The following is an 18,926-nucleotide window of genomic DNA, read 5'->3' on the forward strand; positions in this document are numbered from 1 at the left end:
ATCAGGACCACCGACTCACTACGAATACACTTTTTTCCTGAAAAAATTTCAGTCTTGAAAAATCCGAATTTGTCTCACTTCTTATGGAAACACCCCCGTATCTTCCGTAATATTCGAGGTGGAACGATGAAACTCTCAGGACTGATGGAAATGCTCAAAATGCACTTACCACCTGGATGGGGTTGGACAAAGTGATGTAAACTGTCCACCACTCGCGATGGAACGCCCCATTTTTACTGTAAAACATTATAGGGGCAAAATAGGCTCAAAATTCCTTCAGATTCATGATCAAGACTACCAACTTACTACGAATACACTTTTTCCCTGAAAATTGATTGTTTTATTTTTTACTTGAAAATGTGATTGTGAAAGTAGTACTTCGAAAGAATTTTGAACTACATAACATTTTTCGCCACAAAATATCCTTGTTTTCTTTTAAATAATGGGAACATGAGAATATGAACTAACATTAACCATCCTAAAACCTCACTGATTACATGTTTCCGTTCCTCTTACAAAATTACCATTTTCTCTCTTATTGAGAAGGAATAACTCTCCTGACAACAAAATAAAAAATAAATTATTCAAGTGAAAACAAAAGTCGAGTTTCTCTTGAACAATTTCGTTCATGTTTTGATGTCAAAACCAAAAAAAAAATCTACTTCAATTATTACGGAAGATACGGGGGCGTTTCCATGAGAATTGAAACAAATTCGGATTTTTCAGGACTGAATTTTTTTCAGGAAAAAAGTGTAATCGTAGTAAGTTGGTAGTCTTGATCACGAATCTGAAAGAATTTTGAGCTAATTTTGCCCCCTTTAATGTTTTACTGTAAAAATGGGGTGTTCCATCGCGAGTGGCGGACAGTGTATATCACTTTGGTCAACCTCAATCAGGTGCATTTTGAGCATTTCCATCAGTCCAGAGAGTTTCATCGTTCTACCTCGAATATTACGGAAGATACGGGGGTGTTTCCATGAGAAGTGAGACACACTGTATATGTAGATCACCTACAGGTAATTTTAAATAATTTTTAATCAAACTTGAGGCATTACTTAATGAGTACTTCAATTGTAAAAAAGTATATTTTTATATGGAGACTGGAATATAAATTTTGGGGTAAAGTCCAGTGGCTTACTTTCTTCCTATCAGTTAATACAACTAGTTAATCAGCCTACCAGAGTAACGGAAAATACAGCGAACATCTTAGATAATATATTTACTACCACAGATATCAAGCATAATTCTGTGAATACATTTGACACTCACTTAACAGACCACAAATACATTTTGATTGAACATAATACAACGACAAAATACAATCTACAAAAAACTATTTTAAAAGATCATTCAACGACGACAATAAGGCATTATTTTGTTACTGTTGTATTATTGATAAAAACACTACTCTTTCGCTTTTACAAAACGACTTTTATTTACGACTTCCACGTTGTTTTACAGAGTAGTAACAAAGTTTTATATTCAACTAAAGAACAATTTTTATGTATCACATACATGATCCAAAAAAATATATCGTTAATGTAAAAAACTTATAAATCTGATTTGTATCGCCATCTATTTAACTAAGGCTCAAACAGCATTTCATTTATGCGTAACAATACAGATTTGTATGTGGATTCTTAACAGTTACTACTCACTTTGTATATAGACTAACAAAGCTACTCACTTTGCATATAGACTAACCAAACAAAGCTACTCATCAACTGAATCCTGGGAGGAAGTATACAACGAGACTAACGTAGGTAAATAAGAAAGCTAAACAACTAATCAATATCTTGAATCACTATTTTGATATATGTTTTCCCTACAAAAAATTCTACACCGGACAGAATAAAAACTGGACCTACCTACCTACCCAATTAAAAGGGAGGCTGTCAGAATAAGTGATTTGTATGTCTTACATAAAACTTTTGACGTATTTAGACCAATGTATAAACATGCCCAGAAGGCATACAAAAATCTTGTTAAAATGACAAAAATAAATCGCTACTCAAATAAGGTACAAACATCAAGTAACAGATCAAAAGCTATGTGGAATATAGTCAAAGAAATAAAAGACACAAAAAAAGATAATTTTATCAAAGAAATAAATGTTGGTGGCACAACTATAAGTGACCCAAGTCAAATAGCCAACCATTTCAATACTTTCTTTGAGAATGCACCACACTCGTGATTGAGGCCCCTCCTTCCAGTGACTCTTTCCTTCCCAGAACAACTAACAAATGTAAACTCCTTTTATGTATTTCCTCGGGACCAATTAGAAATTAGAGCTATTCAATGGTCTGAAAAATGAAAAATCCTCTGGTGTCTGTGGCGTATCTAATATAGTTCTCAAAGAATTCAAACACCTACTAGCAGAACCGATAGGTCATGTTATAAATGAATCTCTGAACTCAGGAATCTTCCCAGAAATTTTCAAAACTGCAATAATAACTCCAATACTCAAGAAAAATGATAGTCATATCTTGGATAACTATAGGCCAGTCGCCCTCCTATCCTCAATCTCCAAGCTTTTTGAGTATGTAATGCTCAGTCGTTTTTTACCATACTTAGACAAATTGAAAGTACTCAGTAACTCACAATTTGGCTTTAGAAAAAAGAGATCAACTGTGGGGGCAATCCTGAACTTTTACTGCGAAATCATTGAAAATTCTGAAAATAAAAAGTACCTGTAGGAGTTTTTTGTGACCTAAGCAAAGCATTCGACTGTGTTGAGCATGACCGGTTACCCTATAAACTGGAAAAATATGGTGTTCGTGGCATTCCATTCAACTGGTTTCAATCGTACTTAAAAAATAGAAAACAATATGTCGAAATAAATAGTAATGATAACCAAACCAAAAAAGTCAGATCAGAAACCTTCACCATTAATATAGGGGTACCTCAAGGCTCCATACTTGGGCCTATACAATTTATTCTGTACACTAATCATTTACCATGCTACACTGGAGATGACACAATGTATGCAGATGACACAAATTTTCTAATAACTGGTTCAGATTCCTTAGATACAGAGGCAAAAGCAAACCTTGCTCTGAGAAAGGCAAGTGAATGGTTTTCTGCTAATAATCTGGTCCTGAACACAACCAAAACGAACTTCATAAATTTTCACCCACGGCAAAAATCTATAGACCATATATATACTATGATTATAGAACCAGAGCACCTCATACAAAACAGCTCAACTAAATTTCTAGGGGTATACCTAGAGGAGAACCTGAAATGGGGAGTTCATTGCTCTAAGCTAATATCCACTCTGGGTCAAAAATTTTATCTTTTCAAAACTCTTTATACTGACTGCTCAAAAACGGATAATTAGACGTATGACCTCTTCTCATTATCTTGAACCATGCAAACCACTTTTTAAACGCCTAGACATTTTAACAGTGGTCAACTTGTAAATACTGGAAATAGCATGCTTTGCACATGATAGAAAACACCGAACCAACTGTCCAAATAATTCACACCCATATTCCACAAGGAAAATACAAGAAATAATTCCAAACCACACCCTACAAATTACTGACAGTTATGGGAATTAAAGTGACAACCATCTACCCCTTACTCTGAAATCACTTACCACCTGCAACTTTAAGTTAAAACTCAAAAAAATACTCATTCGGACTCCCTTCTACAGATTGAATGAATTTTTTAATGAAATTTTAGTCTAGTTTTATGTTATATAATTTACTTATACCAATACACCCACTTTGTACTCCAGGTACTACCACTTTATCTCTATATAACTCAATATTATTTTAAATTTTATTTTAGAATGTACCCTTTTAACTACTAATGTGACTTATCCAGTCTGTATGTGACTTTATTGGATTAATGAATATTATTATTATTATTTGTTGTACTACAGTAGGGATGAACTACGATGTCTAATAGACCTTCTTACAGGTCACTGTCATTTGAATCATCATATGCGGAGACTCGGACTGTCGGCAGACAGTGTGTGTCGCCTCTGTTTGGAAAATAATGAAACAGCAGAACACATACTTTGTGTCTGACCCTCTGGGGAACGAATCTGGTTTTTAGAGTTCGGCAGACCCGTACTCTTACCACCTGACCTAGAAGACCACTCACCATACAAACTAATCAGCTTCGTTAAGAAGCTGCATTTATTTGGTCGAGTGTGAATAGGTGTGAGCCCAATAAACCCTTGCGGGTTGCGGTGGAGGGTTGAATAGACCCACTCACTTTGGACCTAACCTAACCTGACCTATCATATAATCAAATTGCTTTCATTTAATAACTTCATCAAGTTATTTGAATACTTGATGAAGCTGCTAGCTGGGCTAGCAAAACATGTTGTGATATATTTTTCAAATAAAGTTTGTGGAGATCAAATCGTGAGGTGTGATTTTTGGCATAATGTATAGCATTTCTTTATGAATCAATAATACAATAAAATTAAAATAATTCCAGAAACATTTTGTTGCTAGAATATTGATACCACAATCAACTTTTCCAATAATATATTTTATAATTAGTAATCTGAAATAACTACTCTATACATATTATTGTTTTTGGAATAACAGGTAAGGTATGTAATATAAATAATTACCAGTATGATGGTCACTTTGTGTAGACCCTAAACTAAAATAAGCTGTTCTAGTCTAGTAAAAATAAGCTGAAGAAGTCCTATGAACCTTTCAAAAGTTGAAAAAAGTTTATTGAGTCAATAAACAAATATTACAATTGTTGCGATAATTTTCAATATATCATTCATCAGGTGAACGATCATTAATAGATCAGAAACATATGACTATATTTATTTTTAATGAATTTACTGTTAAAAAATCTTCATAATTGAGCTGTATGCACATATTATTCAGAATGTAAACAAGTACATCTTTTCATTATTCAAAAGATTCATAAGGACTCAAATCGTTACTTAACTAAAATTTTCGCATCTTCCGTTTAAGAATTTCAAGATGCAACAGCCTCCATTTCCTTAAAGTAATTAAATATCACTCGACCTCTTAATAATACTATTACGGCCTTCTAGGATGAGAAAGTTAATTATTCATTATGGTAAACTTTGGTTAATTTAATTTCAAAAACCTTAAGGCAAAGAAATAGTTTCTAAAACAGGCAGAAAGATATAAGGTGATTTATTTAATATTCCCATCCAGATTGCCGCACTATTCTAACTAGTCACTGTACATGAAAAACTAAATCCTCATTAATGGAAGATATCCTCGCTGAACGTGGAAACATGTTTAGATATGACTAATCACAGTAATTATATTACTATAATTATGAGCTTTGCCTGCTTTTCTGTTCTCTACACAAATACAAGATGATTTTCATGGCTAATGATTTTTGTTGAAAAATCATTACCTATTTGCTTTTAGAAAAATAATTTCAAAAATCGCATGCACGAAATTATTTAGGTGTCTCTTAACAAGTTTTAAGCTTTCATGAAAACAAATATTTTTAATTTTATGTGCAGACACCTTCATCATAAACTGTTTCAAACTTGAACAAAACAATTTATCAACATTGCTGCGTTTGTTGATTATATTTAAATTTTTTTGAAATCGAACATATACAATACAGGGAAAACCCTTCTTCAATGTTTTTATAATGTTTCTAATACATCACCAGTTTTTGAAACCTTTTAACAAGCAAAACAAATCTTATATACATCGATTCAATAAATGAAATCCAATGAAAAACCTTCAATATCAACCGATTATGATAATATAGTATCAAATACTAATCTTCCAAAGGTACATACAGGAATAATTCATTCTGCTAAAAATGTTTTTTATGTCTTTTTCAGTCCAAATCTGGTAACAGCCAAAGATGAGGCATTTCATAGTAACACAGTTACAATAAAAAGTGACAATTCGAAACTGTGCAAGTTTTGTGCCAAAGGAGTATCTAAAAATTAATAAATAGACACTGTCCATGAAATTATTTAAGAGTATAACAGAGAATACTCAAGTTACCTGTGACCTAAATGAAGATTGGTTCCTCAACAAACACAGAGAATGATTCTCTTAAACAAGAAATCAGGCACTCAATTCAGTAACAAATGTATTTTTTCTTAGCAATACAATTCCTAAGGCAAAACTTTTCAACAATATCACTTCTTTTCTCTGGATTTTTGTCCTCAAAAACAAATGTAGATACATACTACATAAAAATTATCAATCGATATCTACAAGATCATTCTGCTAGTCAACAGCTATTAATAGTATCCAATTATAAACTATCAATATTGGCCAACTAGACATTAAAGATATATTACCAGGACTAATGCTGGTATTGCTGGTGTATTTATATTATGTATCACAAAAATTATTTAGCACTGGGACAGTATGAAAAAGAAAGTGCCTTATAATAGAGACAGTTGACCAATAAAGACAAGATCAGAAATACAAAGATCACAGTAACGCAATAATAGCACACGAGAGACAGCAAGGCATATAAAATCATCTCGGACAACTACTGAATCATAACAAAAAGAATACTATTCAGAATCAAGTTAACATAAATGTAGTTGAAAATATTTTTGATATCAATTCTATCTGAGGCAGAGACGACAAAATGGTTATACGAGTAGATTCATGGATATCTGAATATTGATCAACATAATCTGTCTGTCTACTAAAATCTGTTTTTCCATTAACCATCTGTCAATTAATAATGTTATTGATACAGCATGGATCAGGTCGATTCCTTATAGGATTCTCAGTTCATAATTGATATTTTGAATTTGTTTCTTCTTTTACATTGTTTTTTTTGTGAAAACTTAAAAAATCATCAGTGCTCAAGAGATAGTCAACTTGCTGTCATTACTTATGATATTCCTACAATTGTGGTTAGTTAACATTATCGCTCCATGTCTTTGTATTGCTAAGTCTGGCAAAATACGATACACTTATATAGAGATCTAGATAAATATATTAAACTATTACACGACCAAGCCTTAACAGCGAGAGAATTGAGAAAGGAGTATAAAAGGCGACCTGTATCCCCGCTCCCCTTAGGACTTGAGGAGTTTGTTGGCACGCTGGTTGGCCACTGCAATGCGTGTTTCGTTGCTCTCACCCTAACCAACAAACATATAACCAGTGTGCCCCTTTATCTATAACACTACACTGAACACCTGTCTCGTTCCCATTGCTACCAAACGAATGAATAGTGAAGTTGACAATATAGGATGTCAACTGAATTAATTTATTGTCAGAAAATTTTATGAAATTTTGATTGATTCGAATCAAATTTGATACCTTCACCATACAGATCAGTTAAAAACTTGAAGAAGGCTGAATACATTTTCAAAAATGCAAATGAAAGTTACAAGTGTCATACAAAATTACTTTGATGGAAATATTTCTTTAAATATTTCGTTGGAAAAATTTTATATTTGTACTGTAACTTTTGATATTTTAAAAACTAATCAATTCAGTTTATTGTAGGATATTCACTATAAAAGGGTTTTACAAAAACCGCGACACGTGTTTCGCTACTAAATGCTTGAGGAAGCTATTGTATAGCGAAACACGTGTCGCGGTTTTTGTAAAACCCTTTCATAGTGAAAATCATACAATAAACTGTATTAATTAGTTTTTTAATATGGATTTTCATCAAGTATCAGCTAGTTTTATTCAATTTTTCATATTTTGAAAAATCATCGTGTGCCCTGTTCACAGATTTGGGCAATACAAAGCGCCTGGCGTATGGCAGCGGCTTGTGAACTTTCAAAAGCACTTTAGAGCTCTGCAAGAAATAAGCATGCAAAAAATCCTCAAGCTGCAAGTACGATTAACCAATAGGAACGAGCAGGATACTCGTAAAATATAATAATTTCTAGTGTTTCTGTGTTTTGTGTCTACTTGAGAAGGTCATGTGCTCGCTGGTTGGCCACCTCTATCCTCGTTGCGTTCGACTCGCCCTGATTGTCGCAACCACACCATAGTGATTTTGCAGTGTACAGAGTTGTTGTAGTTGTGTCATGGAGTGAACGAGGTGGCAATGTAAAACAAACAACATCAAGATTAATAAAAAAATACAAGCAAAAATTGGTTTGTCGTCATTCAATCCTCTGTCTATTAATTATCTTACTTTGCAATTTTAAATTCTTTATATCTCCAACATTCAATCATAATAATTGTAGGCTGAACCAAAGAGCCAAATTGATAACCGAAAAGGAGGTACAAGAAATGTCAAATAAGTGAAAATATAGCATCAATGTGTTTCAAAAAATTGAATAAGGAATTGCCCCCTTTTTAGTCACGTGAATGAAAATGATCTAGAAATTTGATAAATAGATAAATATTCACCTAAATTGCTAGACTCAAACGAAACCGAACATTTACCACAAAAATGTGAGAAAATATAAAACAAAAGATTGAACCTCGTGCATATATGTACATAATACAGGCCAAAAATTGCATTTTACAATAAATATGATAAATATAATCGTTTATGAATGAATCAAACTACTTTATTTCAGTTATCAGAAATATTCTGATACTGATTCAAAGTGTTTTTTGGTACAGAATTGACCATTTCTTCAGTTAAATTCGAAAAATGCAGATGCTCTGATTTCATGATGCAAATATCAGAATTCCTAAGAAACTCATAACATAGTTCGTCATGAATATTACTGAAGTTTTATCCCAACACCAAACCGTTATTTTTAAGTGATCACCTTCAAGAGGAAGATTGAACTGTTTAATCTTCCTCTTGAAGATGATCACTTGGTGATCAAAACACGTGTCGAGGTGTTAAAAATAATGGTTTGATATTGGGTTAAAACTCCAGTAATATTCATTACCATACCAAAGGTTCCAAACAGTGCATCACAAGCATAGTTCATCATACTGCAAATCAATATATATCCTCTCTTGACATAACAAAAACAAATTGCCAAACACAAAAAAAATTACCTTGAGATTGATACGATCAATTTGCCTGTTCTGGTTCTCCAATTCAGATCCCATATCAATAGCCATATTCCTCAGGTTGCCTAAAAAAATGAATATCAATAGCCTGACAAACCCCTTGAAGTTGAAATTTGACAATCAATTTGAATAACTCATATTCGAACAGAAATTCCATGAATTTTTTTTGCATAGTCTATCTCAAACTATCTTTCAAGAGAAAAACAGGAATTGGCTAATTGTTTTGATTAATTTTTTGTAAATAGTATTACAGACATTATTTCTGATATTGAAGATATTGGATTTACCTGTCACATCGACTATGTTGATGAAGAGGGTTTCAGTGATTTTAAAATACTAACTCTCCAAGAATTGAAAGTAATTCTATCCAATTTACCAGACAAAGGAGATCATAAGTAGATGCAGTAGGTATCGAAAAAAATTATAAAAAGTTGTTTTGAAGTAATTCGACATGTGTGGTGTCATTTTGTGAACACCTCGTTACAAAATGGTAGTTTTCTAGATGATCTAAAAACCAGTACAATTACGCCTATCAAAAAAGTACCAAACACAAAAAAAACTGATGAATATCGGCCAATTAACACTTTACCTTGCGCGGAAAAACTGTTAGAATCAATAGTATATCCGCGAATCCGCACTTCAGCCTACAGTTACTGAATGGAAAGATAAAATGAGGAAAGGCATGCACACTGTAGCAGTATTTTTAGAACTTAAACATGCGTTTAAACATGGTTAATCGTAAAATATTAATTAAAAAATAAAAAAAAATATGGCATTAAAGGAAAAGTACTTGATTGGATAGGAAGCAGGTAACCAAAATGAATGAGTTTGTCTCAACAGCAATAAGCGTAGACCACGGGGTTCCGCAGGGAAGTATTTTAGAGCCATTGCTATTCTTAATTTACATTAATGATATCAGCAAATGTAATGAATGTGATTAGTGATAAAGATATAGAAACAGCTATTCAAAAAATGAATGAAGCATTGAGTAACATTGCTACATATTTAAAAACTAATAAATTGAAGCTAAATGTCCACAAAACAAAGGCTATGATACTTACTACGCCGGCACCGTTAATACAGATAATTAGATTTAAATCAAATTTATATAAAAATAGAAAATGAGAAAATTGAGCTCATTACTGAATTCAAATATCTAGGATTCATGTTGGACAAGCATCTATCAATGAATAACAATTTCACTTACATACAGAACAAATTTTTGAAGAAATTATATTTTTCACAAGAGTGTCCCAACATTTAACTATGCAATCACAGATAACTGTATATAAGACCATTATACAACCACATTTCGAATATTGTCCCACTCTTCTATACACAGGTGATTGATATAAAATGAGAACACTACAAAAACTACAGAATCGCGACATGAGGATTATTTTGAGATGTGACAGGAGTACCCATATATCTTTAATGTTAAATACTCTAGAATGGTTATCTATAGAAAGTAGGCCCACATATTTAGGGATGATTTATATTTACAAAATGTTGCATAACCTTCTACTTACATATTTTGACAAATTTGTAATTTATAATAATCAAATCCATCAGTAAAATACTAGAATAAGAAATAATTTGTATGTAAATAATCAAAGAAAAACGTTCAACACTGAAACATTAATTTTTGAAGGATTTATTAAGTATAACAGTCTACCTGAAAATGTAAAGTTTTGTAACAGTCTTATTCTGTTCAAAAGAAATATTTCAGACCATTTAAGAGACCATTAAGGTGATACCAAATTATTATGTATTATTTTTTTTGTGTATTTTCAATAATCGTAGGTAAGATTACTTATTAACAAATATCAGTAGATCTTTTTTTTTAATTGAAGTTTTTTTTTTGTATACCAGTGAGGATAACAGTATTCTATGTAAGTGCAATTTGTTACCATTCATTTAAAGTAGAACTCATGTGAATGATATCTGATTTTTATTCCACAATGAATGTTTGAAATACAAACTGAGTAGAGAAAAGTATCTTCTGTATAATTCAGTGTTCATATAGAAGTATTTGTTTTGAAAGAATTTTTTCTTTACTATAATTCAATGTTTATATGAAAGTAGCTGTTTCAGGAGGACTTTCTTTCAGTTTGTGTCTGAAAGTTACTTCTTTGCATGATCTACACATCCATGTTCCTTCCTTTCTTTGGAATACTTCCTCATCCTTCTTTTTTTGTATCAAGATGGAGTAGTAGAAAGCCAAAAACTTTCTTTCCCAAAAATCTTTTTTTTCTATTATTGTGTTGATATGTAAATTGATGTTAACATTATTATCATTGTTGTATATTAGAATGTATCCTATTCGAATAAAGCATTCCATTTTATTTTAATACGCTACCTATCATTGTGTTCACTTGACCGACGTTTTCTTCCATTTCGTCCTCTCGCGCATCGTTTGTGATTCTTCCAATGTAGCCACCTTGAGGACCCATACCATTTCGGTCATCCATCATTCTTTGTGGTTGATTGTTTACTACTTTACCATCGTCATTGCCTTTCCATGTTCCTTCATCTTCTTTGAAAGAAGAACCTCTGAAATCACAAAATGATATTTGTTACAATTCCGAGGTCAAAAATGAGGTTCTCAAAAAAATTATAAGCTGCAGATTGTAAAAGGGTCCAAAAAATCTTTTCAGCTCTTCTCCACCTTTTGTACGTAGCCCTAATCTAGCAGAAATCCTAGACGCTACGACTTTTAGCAGAATTAATAGGCTAGTTCTTTGATATGAAAGGTAATAACACTACTTGCCAGGAAACCTGGATATTTTGTAGAAGGAAAGATATGTTCCTAGATGAACTTTCTGTCATTTTGACCGCAGTATGAGGCAGCTGTTTTCAACAAAAGTTTCAACATTTTTTGCTGTCTCAATATAATTTTTTCCAAATGTTTAGAAAAAATTGGAATCAAAAGTTAATTATCAATATGCATTTTTACTTTCTGGTCATAGACAAAACAATGACATTTTTCAAAAGCAAAGACGATGAGCAAGTAAGTTTTTCAATTTGTTCCGACTTTATGAGTGCAAAAAAACTGGACTGTCCATTTGTAATACCAAACCCTAATCCAGCACCTAATACATTAAATTCATTTATACGTTTTCTAGAAATAATAAATCATAAAGTCAGATTTGGATGTGAGATTTGAGGAAAATTATTGAAGCATTTGAAATCCACTCACAATTCTTGATGGTAGACCAAGTAATCGGAATCACCATGAGCTGTAAAGTTGAGCTCTAGAAGTTTTGGAATTTTGTGGAAAAATGACTACAGAAGACCGTGGTTTTGAGATAATCTCTTTCTTTACTGTCTCGAGTATAGCTACGGTGTCACTGTTTTTCGAGTTTGAAAGCCGTGGATTTTTGGAATTTCTTCCTGAAGTGAAGCTTCTTCAGAGGTTTAACCATCATAACCTCTGAAGAAGCTAGCCACTCGCGCCAGCGAAACGTCAGGAAAAAATTTCAAAAATCCACGGCTTTCAAACTCGAAAAACAGAGACACTGAAAACGTCAGCCGCGAAAGTCTAAACCATTATGTCTATAGCTACGGTATCTATCCATCCGATTAGTAGGCAAGTGAAAGTTTTGTTTCCCTAGTAATTTTTTGATAAGTTGTATTTATGAAGTAAATATGTAATCTGGTAATTTTCTCCATGGTCTTCTAGAGAAAGAAAAAAAAGGAAAGCTAATGGGAAGTATGGACAAGCTTATCTTGCTTATCAGCATATGTCTTCTCCATGATCTTTGAACCAAAGTGTATAAACAATCGTAGAATACTCACTTTTGACATGGTAAAACGCAAAGTCCGCAGCATTTCTCCATACCCGTTAAGTTTTTCTCTGCTTCTCTCATATCGGTATTGATTTGATCCATGCCATCTTCGATTCGGTCCAGTTGTTCTAGGTAACACAAGATCAATACTCTCCTTAGATGTTCAATTTTCATCTCATGAATTAATATTTATAAAATGTGTGTGGGGTGTGTGTCAGAAATGGAACTAATTATCATGCTCGGTCATGCAACAATCTACCCTATACAATAGTTATCCATTAGAAATTCAGAGAGAGAGTTCGATGTATTTGACTAGATTTGCTACATTCTGTATGAAGATTAATGCCATTCAATTTGTAAATATCAAATTTATGAAATGAAGGCAAAAAAAACAGTTCTAGGCGAAAAAACATAGGCTAGTACCAGACTGATATTTTGAAATTTTTGAATATTCAATTTATATAGTATATTGTTATGTAATATCTCTCCCAAATTTAAAATGGATATTTATTGGGGCTAAGTTAAGAAGCGATTTATTTAGTTTTCATGCTACCAGTAATGTTGGATATATAAGAGTTGGCATCAGCGGAAAACTGAGATATAAAAGTGTGAAAAAACGTTAAGGTTCGTGAGTAGGGTGTTAACTTACTTCAGTAGTGTTAAATCCTTCAATGTATAGTTGTCTTGGTTGAATTATGTATTATCCATCATTATTTATATTTATGTTATGTTGAAATTGGATTAGGTATGTTAAATATGTTTTATGGTAGATACAAAAAAATAATTCATTTTTAATAATATCTCAGGATAACTTTGGTTTGAGGATGGGAACAACGAGGTATCTTACTAAAACGTATAATTATTGGAAAAAATTTGGCAATAAAAATCAATTTGATATCTCAATGTATCAAAAGATTCGTAGCGTGGATGTAATGAGAGTAGATAAATCTGTATGTAAAAAAGAAGCATAATCCAGTTTAGATGACTTCAGATTGACTTCTAAAACAAAAAGATTTTTACAACTATGTATCAATTGTTATTTCGTTGTTGCGTATGGTAAGCGTAGGTATTAGAAGGAAGGTTTTGAATTAACATTTCATTCTTCGCTAATCACTATAATCAGAAAAATGATTCGGGAACTCCTGTACCAACAGCCAATCAATTTTAACTGATGCTTATGAAAATTTGCGTTTGAAAATTTGATTTCTATTTACTTATCTGACTACAAATTATAAGTTTGACAAATCAAAGTTGTGTTTTTCAAATGGAATACTTTTTCGATTCAAAGAATGCCTTGAAATAAGAACTACTATTTGAAAAGCCAATACCTGAAAAACTACATAGTTTAGATATAGGAAACCCCGAAATGAAATATAATTGAATTTTATATTGTTCATACCCAAAAAAATACAGGGGGTTCTAATCGAAATAACAAAGTTTGTTTTTCCGAAATATTAAAAAAGTGACAATGATTTTTTGTACACTCTGTATAATATTGAGAAAGGAGGTTTTATCGAAATCAATAGCCCAAAACCTCTTTTATGCTTGGTCAGAATTTTTCCTGGCTTATTTAAAAGTGTAACGAAATACAGGGTGTTCCATTGAAAAACAACTTTTATTTGTCACACTTTTTTGAGCAACCCTGTAGACTCCAAAATAATTGCCTTCTGCAGCCTTTATCAATATTCATACAATGAAATGAAGAATTCCCCGAAAAAAGTTAATGGTTTGGTTTACAGCAACCGTATCATATGAGGTGTCCCACGCTGTATATATACAGGGAGTCCCATATAAAACTCCACGGGTAAAATCTGGAAAATTAAAGAGAATATCCATATTTCGTGAGAGCAGATGAATTTGATATCAAAGGGTCCTCTTATTTACGTAGAGGTCCAGCACTAGGCGTCATCTTTTAGGGCGTCGCGACACCGACGCCAAGTTTTTAAAATGGTAACCCAGATTTTTCAATTTGTTTGCGGATCCTGCATCAAATTGCGAATTCAGTCATATAGCACATTTGTATTTTTCCTTGAAAACTGATGAAAAAAGGCAATGTTATTGCATGTTATATAGAGGGCCATGAATAATGCAATAACACGAGTTTAATAAAATTGACCCATCAGTTATGATTGCATTGCCTGTTCATTTTCATCTAGTTGTGTGTTTCTGTAAAATCGCAGACAATACAAACTGAAATAAATGTTTCAAATTACCAAAAAATATTTTACTTTGACCATAACTTTACCAACATGATAGATAATAACGAAAACAATTAGTGATAACATGAATCATTTTAGTAAGTGTTCGAACTGCTTCCCTTCACTCAGAATACATATATTGCATCTTTTCAGTAATTCTCGATTCATGACAGCTGAAAGCGTCTCTCGCGATATGGAAGCACGAACATTTGTGATCCCATTTTTTAACTCGTACATTTTATGTACGTCGCATATAAACGAACTCTTTAATACATCCCCAAAAAAAGAAATTTAGTGGAGTAACATCCGGACTTCGAACTGGCCATGTTATTGGACCCTTCTTTCCGATCCATTTATCATTAAAAGTATCATCTAAATATTGGGTAACTATTATATTATTATGCGGATATGCTTCATTTTGTTGAAACCACATATTATATTCAGTCGAAATTGTATCGGCAAATTCTCCAAGAGATTCAGCAACACATGTTAGAGGAAAACCAAAAACCTCTCCCCATTGAGAATTCCTTCGAAAAAATGAAGTCCTATCAAATAACCGTCAATGATTCAGCACCAAACATTAACCCCCACACAGACTGAAATGTTGTTTCTTGCATCCAATGAGGGATCAATAGTGACAATTATGTTTGTTTATTATACCGTTGTTATGGAAACGGCTTTCATCACTCCAGAATTCTTTGTTCAGAAACTGATCGTCATCGTGAATACGGGTGAACAACCATGCGATGAAGTTCCACTTTCGATCAGCATCTAAATATGAGAATACATTATAGTTATTAAAAATGATTTACCCTCGGTATTACATCATTCACATTGTCTGATGTTTGCAGATGATCTCAAAATTTTTAAACGTATCCAGACTGTTAGAGACTGCGTATCATTGCAAAAAGACATCAACAACATTGTGAATTGGAGTTATACTAATAAGTTATTTTTCAATATAAAAAAATGTTATACGTTAACAATATCCCGTTTGAAAGATGTGATCAAATTTGAATATCATATGAATGGAGAGGTCCTGGGTGAAAAAACCGAGGTGATAGACTTAGGCATTACTTATAATAGTACTTTTTCCTTCACGAAGCATATAATGGTATTAGTAAAATCTGCAAATCGTATGTTGGGATATATAATGAGACAAACGCGTGAATTTAATAATATAAATACAATTAAATTACTCTACTATACTATAGTGAGACCAAAACTGGAGTTTGCTTTAATAATTTGGACAGGAGAATACAAAACTACTTTAAAAGAAATTGAAAAGGTTCAAAACAAATTTCTTCGATATCTCTATTTTAAAAAATATCATAAATGGCCCGATTACAATTTAATACGAACATCACGGCTAAGGAGCGAATTCAAAATATTATCATTAGAACAAAGACGCAATTTGTCAGCCCTGATATTCATATATAAAATAATTAATCGAATTGATTCCCCCGAAATCCTACACTTGATTCCGTTTCATGTCCCTTCACGCCGTACTCAACATACAATTATGTTCAATATTTCTGTGTCAATATCTAGCACTAGATCACCTCTCGCAACCATGTTGATATTAGCTAATGAATTCAATGAAATAACGGATATTGATTGGTCTTTACCATATTCCAAATTCCGTAACACAATACTGAATAATATACTGAATATATCTTCGTGAAAATTAAATCTACCTAAATCTGTACCCCAACAGTTCTTATAGTAGGTACGTAATAAAAATATATTTCTTTTTTAAGTTGAATTCACATTGTATATATTGTTAATAATAGGAATCCATGTAATAAAACTTAACAAGTTTGTATGGATCAAATAAATAAATAAATAAAGATTATTACCTGGATGTAGTCCTTGAAACAGATGTATTTTGTATGGATGGGATTTGTTTTTTGACAAAATACTTTGTATTGACGATTTCGAAATATCTCAATCCATTGCTACTTGTCTGGTTCCAATACCATTTGACCTAGCAGTGCAACAGTGTGATTCTCATCTGTAGCCGTTTTTTGTTTTTTTTTTTCGCTTCTGGTCATTAAAGCATCCATTTTGTGCCAAAGATTTGGCTAAGCTAACGAATGTTTTGTCTGACGGTAGTCTTCTGTCAGGATACCTATTAGCGTATATTCTCACTGCTTCTTTTGAACTACTTCTTGCTTCGCCATAAATACATATCATATCCAACTTTTCTGCATTCGAAAATTGAAGCATTTTTCAATTTCACGAAAAATCAACACAAAACTGAATACACTTTCGTCAAACCTGTTTTTGAGAGATCGATACATACGTTATTGCATTTATTTTGACTTATTCATGACCCTCTTTATAAACTGCAATAAAATTGCCATTTTTTAATAAGTATCCAAGAGAAACTACAAGAGTGCTATATGGCTGAATGCAGAATTTGATGCAGAATCCAAAAACAAATTGCAAATCTGGGTTACCACTTGAAAAATTTGGCGTCGGTGTCGCGACGCCCAAACGGATGACGCCTAATGCTGGATCTCTACGTAAATTAGAGGAGGATATTTGCCCGCGGAATTTTATATGGGCAACTCTGTATAGGCAATCAGGGTGTCAAAGTTACAACAACAAAAAAGTTCTCATTAATTAGCTGATCGTTTTTGAATTGCAGTAACAAAATACTCCATTCGATTTAATTAGATTTGAAATAATAATTCTAGTGGTTTACCTGGATAACACTGCCGAGTAAAAACAGAAAATAAAATAGTGCTGATGTGCTTATTAAATTTTATATGCTGCTGAAAACCGCTTTCATTTTAAATACAGGCCGTTTCTTTTATCATGTGGTAACATTGCTATATTCTAAACCGTAACAGATACGAAGACGATTAAATGGGAAAAAAAGTAACTGTCATCGGGAACAATACAATGGTCTAAATAAATTTACGGGGACTCTCGCCCTTCTCGAGTTATACGGGGAAAACAAAAAAAAATGCTGTTTTTCGTTTTTTTCGAATGGAATTGTTATTTCGGAGAATATATAAAAATGGAAAAGGAAAATGTTATTGTATTCGAAGTGTACTATGATGATTTAATAATAAATATTCGATAAAACGTTTCGTGTCAACATGGCCACCATCAACTTTTTTTTAAATACGGACCTGTCTTTTTTATTACAGATATTGATAAAGCAATACATTCACAATCCAAGGGTATATCACATTTGATATTTTCATAGCGTTTCATTTCAAAATAACCACCATCATCAGTGACAACAATCAAACAGAAAAACAATTTATTTTATCATGAACTTTTGGGAAAAATGAAACCAATACGAAAAATCAAAGCTACGTGGCAATCTACATTGAATGCTTGGATTGACGACCTCTTTGTTGAATGTTGTCGGTCCAGACAATTTCTGTGGCAATTTTCTAGCATAATAGATGGAATACTAATACATTCATCTCTTATTTTTTGTTTGAGATGGTCGACATCTGTACATAGTGTTGAAAAAACTATATCCTTTATGTATCCCTAGACAATTGATTGACAATTAATTGGTCCATTTTCTTGGGAATATTGCATCTAAATGTTCCCTTACTATTGCTGCATTATGGAGAGGAGTGCCGTCCTGTTGAAAATATTGTATTTCATATTCAGTCGCAATTCATCTAAGTAGCTATCGATTTCATTGAATAGAAAATGAAGATACATTTCACTATTTAAATGATCATCGTAAAGGAAATGGCTAAGGATGATTGTTCCCACAATTCCCAATCAAACATTTATTCCAAACTTTTCTTGGAAATTGGTTTCCCTAGGTAAATGTTTATTTGTATTATTCCACCTATAATGGATATATTGTTAAACCAACCATTGTTGTTGAATTTTGATTCGTCCGTCCATATTATTTTTTTTTACAAATATTTCCAACTTCCCAATTTATTCCTTAACAACTTCGCAAATCGTACTCTCCTTCTGTAATCCCTTTCCTTGAGGTGATAAAC

At 32.5% G+C, this 18,926-nt stretch overlaps 1 protein-coding gene across 6 annotated transcripts in view; it reads right to left on the bottom strand.

Annotated features, from left to right (window-relative positions):
- Window positions 1-4,490: 4,490 nt before the first annotated feature.
- Snap25 (Synaptosomal-associated protein 25kDa) overlaps window positions 4,491-18,926 on the bottom strand; it is a 62,018-nt gene continuing 47,582 nt past the window's right edge. For 4 of the 6 annotated variants that reach the window (XM_074171200.1, XM_074171204.1, XM_074171203.1 and 1 more), the window contains 4 exons: window positions 12,750-12,867; window positions 11,311-11,504; window positions 8,937-9,016; window positions 4,491-7,093 (listed from right to left, as the gene is read on the bottom strand). In XM_074171200.1, coding sequence (XP_074027301.1) covers window positions 7,028-7,093; window positions 8,937-9,016; window positions 11,311-11,504; window positions 12,750-12,867 — 458 coding nt within the window. In that variant the 3' untranslated portion in view covers window positions 4,491-7,027. Of the gene's footprint in view, window positions 7,940-8,936; window positions 9,017-11,310; window positions 11,505-12,749; window positions 12,868-18,926 lie in introns of all 6 variants that reach the window. The other 2 variants (XM_074171201.1, XM_074171205.1) reach the window with 1 other exon arrangement.

Source organism: Leptinotarsa decemlineata, unplaced genomic scaffold (assembly GCF_025532065.1).
Source record: "Leptinotarsa decemlineata unplaced genomic scaffold, Ldec_3_MD MMD2_tig00000010_RagTag_RagTag, whole genome shotgun sequence".
Lineage (NCBI taxonomy): Eukaryota > Metazoa > Arthropoda > Insecta > Coleoptera > Chrysomelidae > Leptinotarsa > Leptinotarsa decemlineata.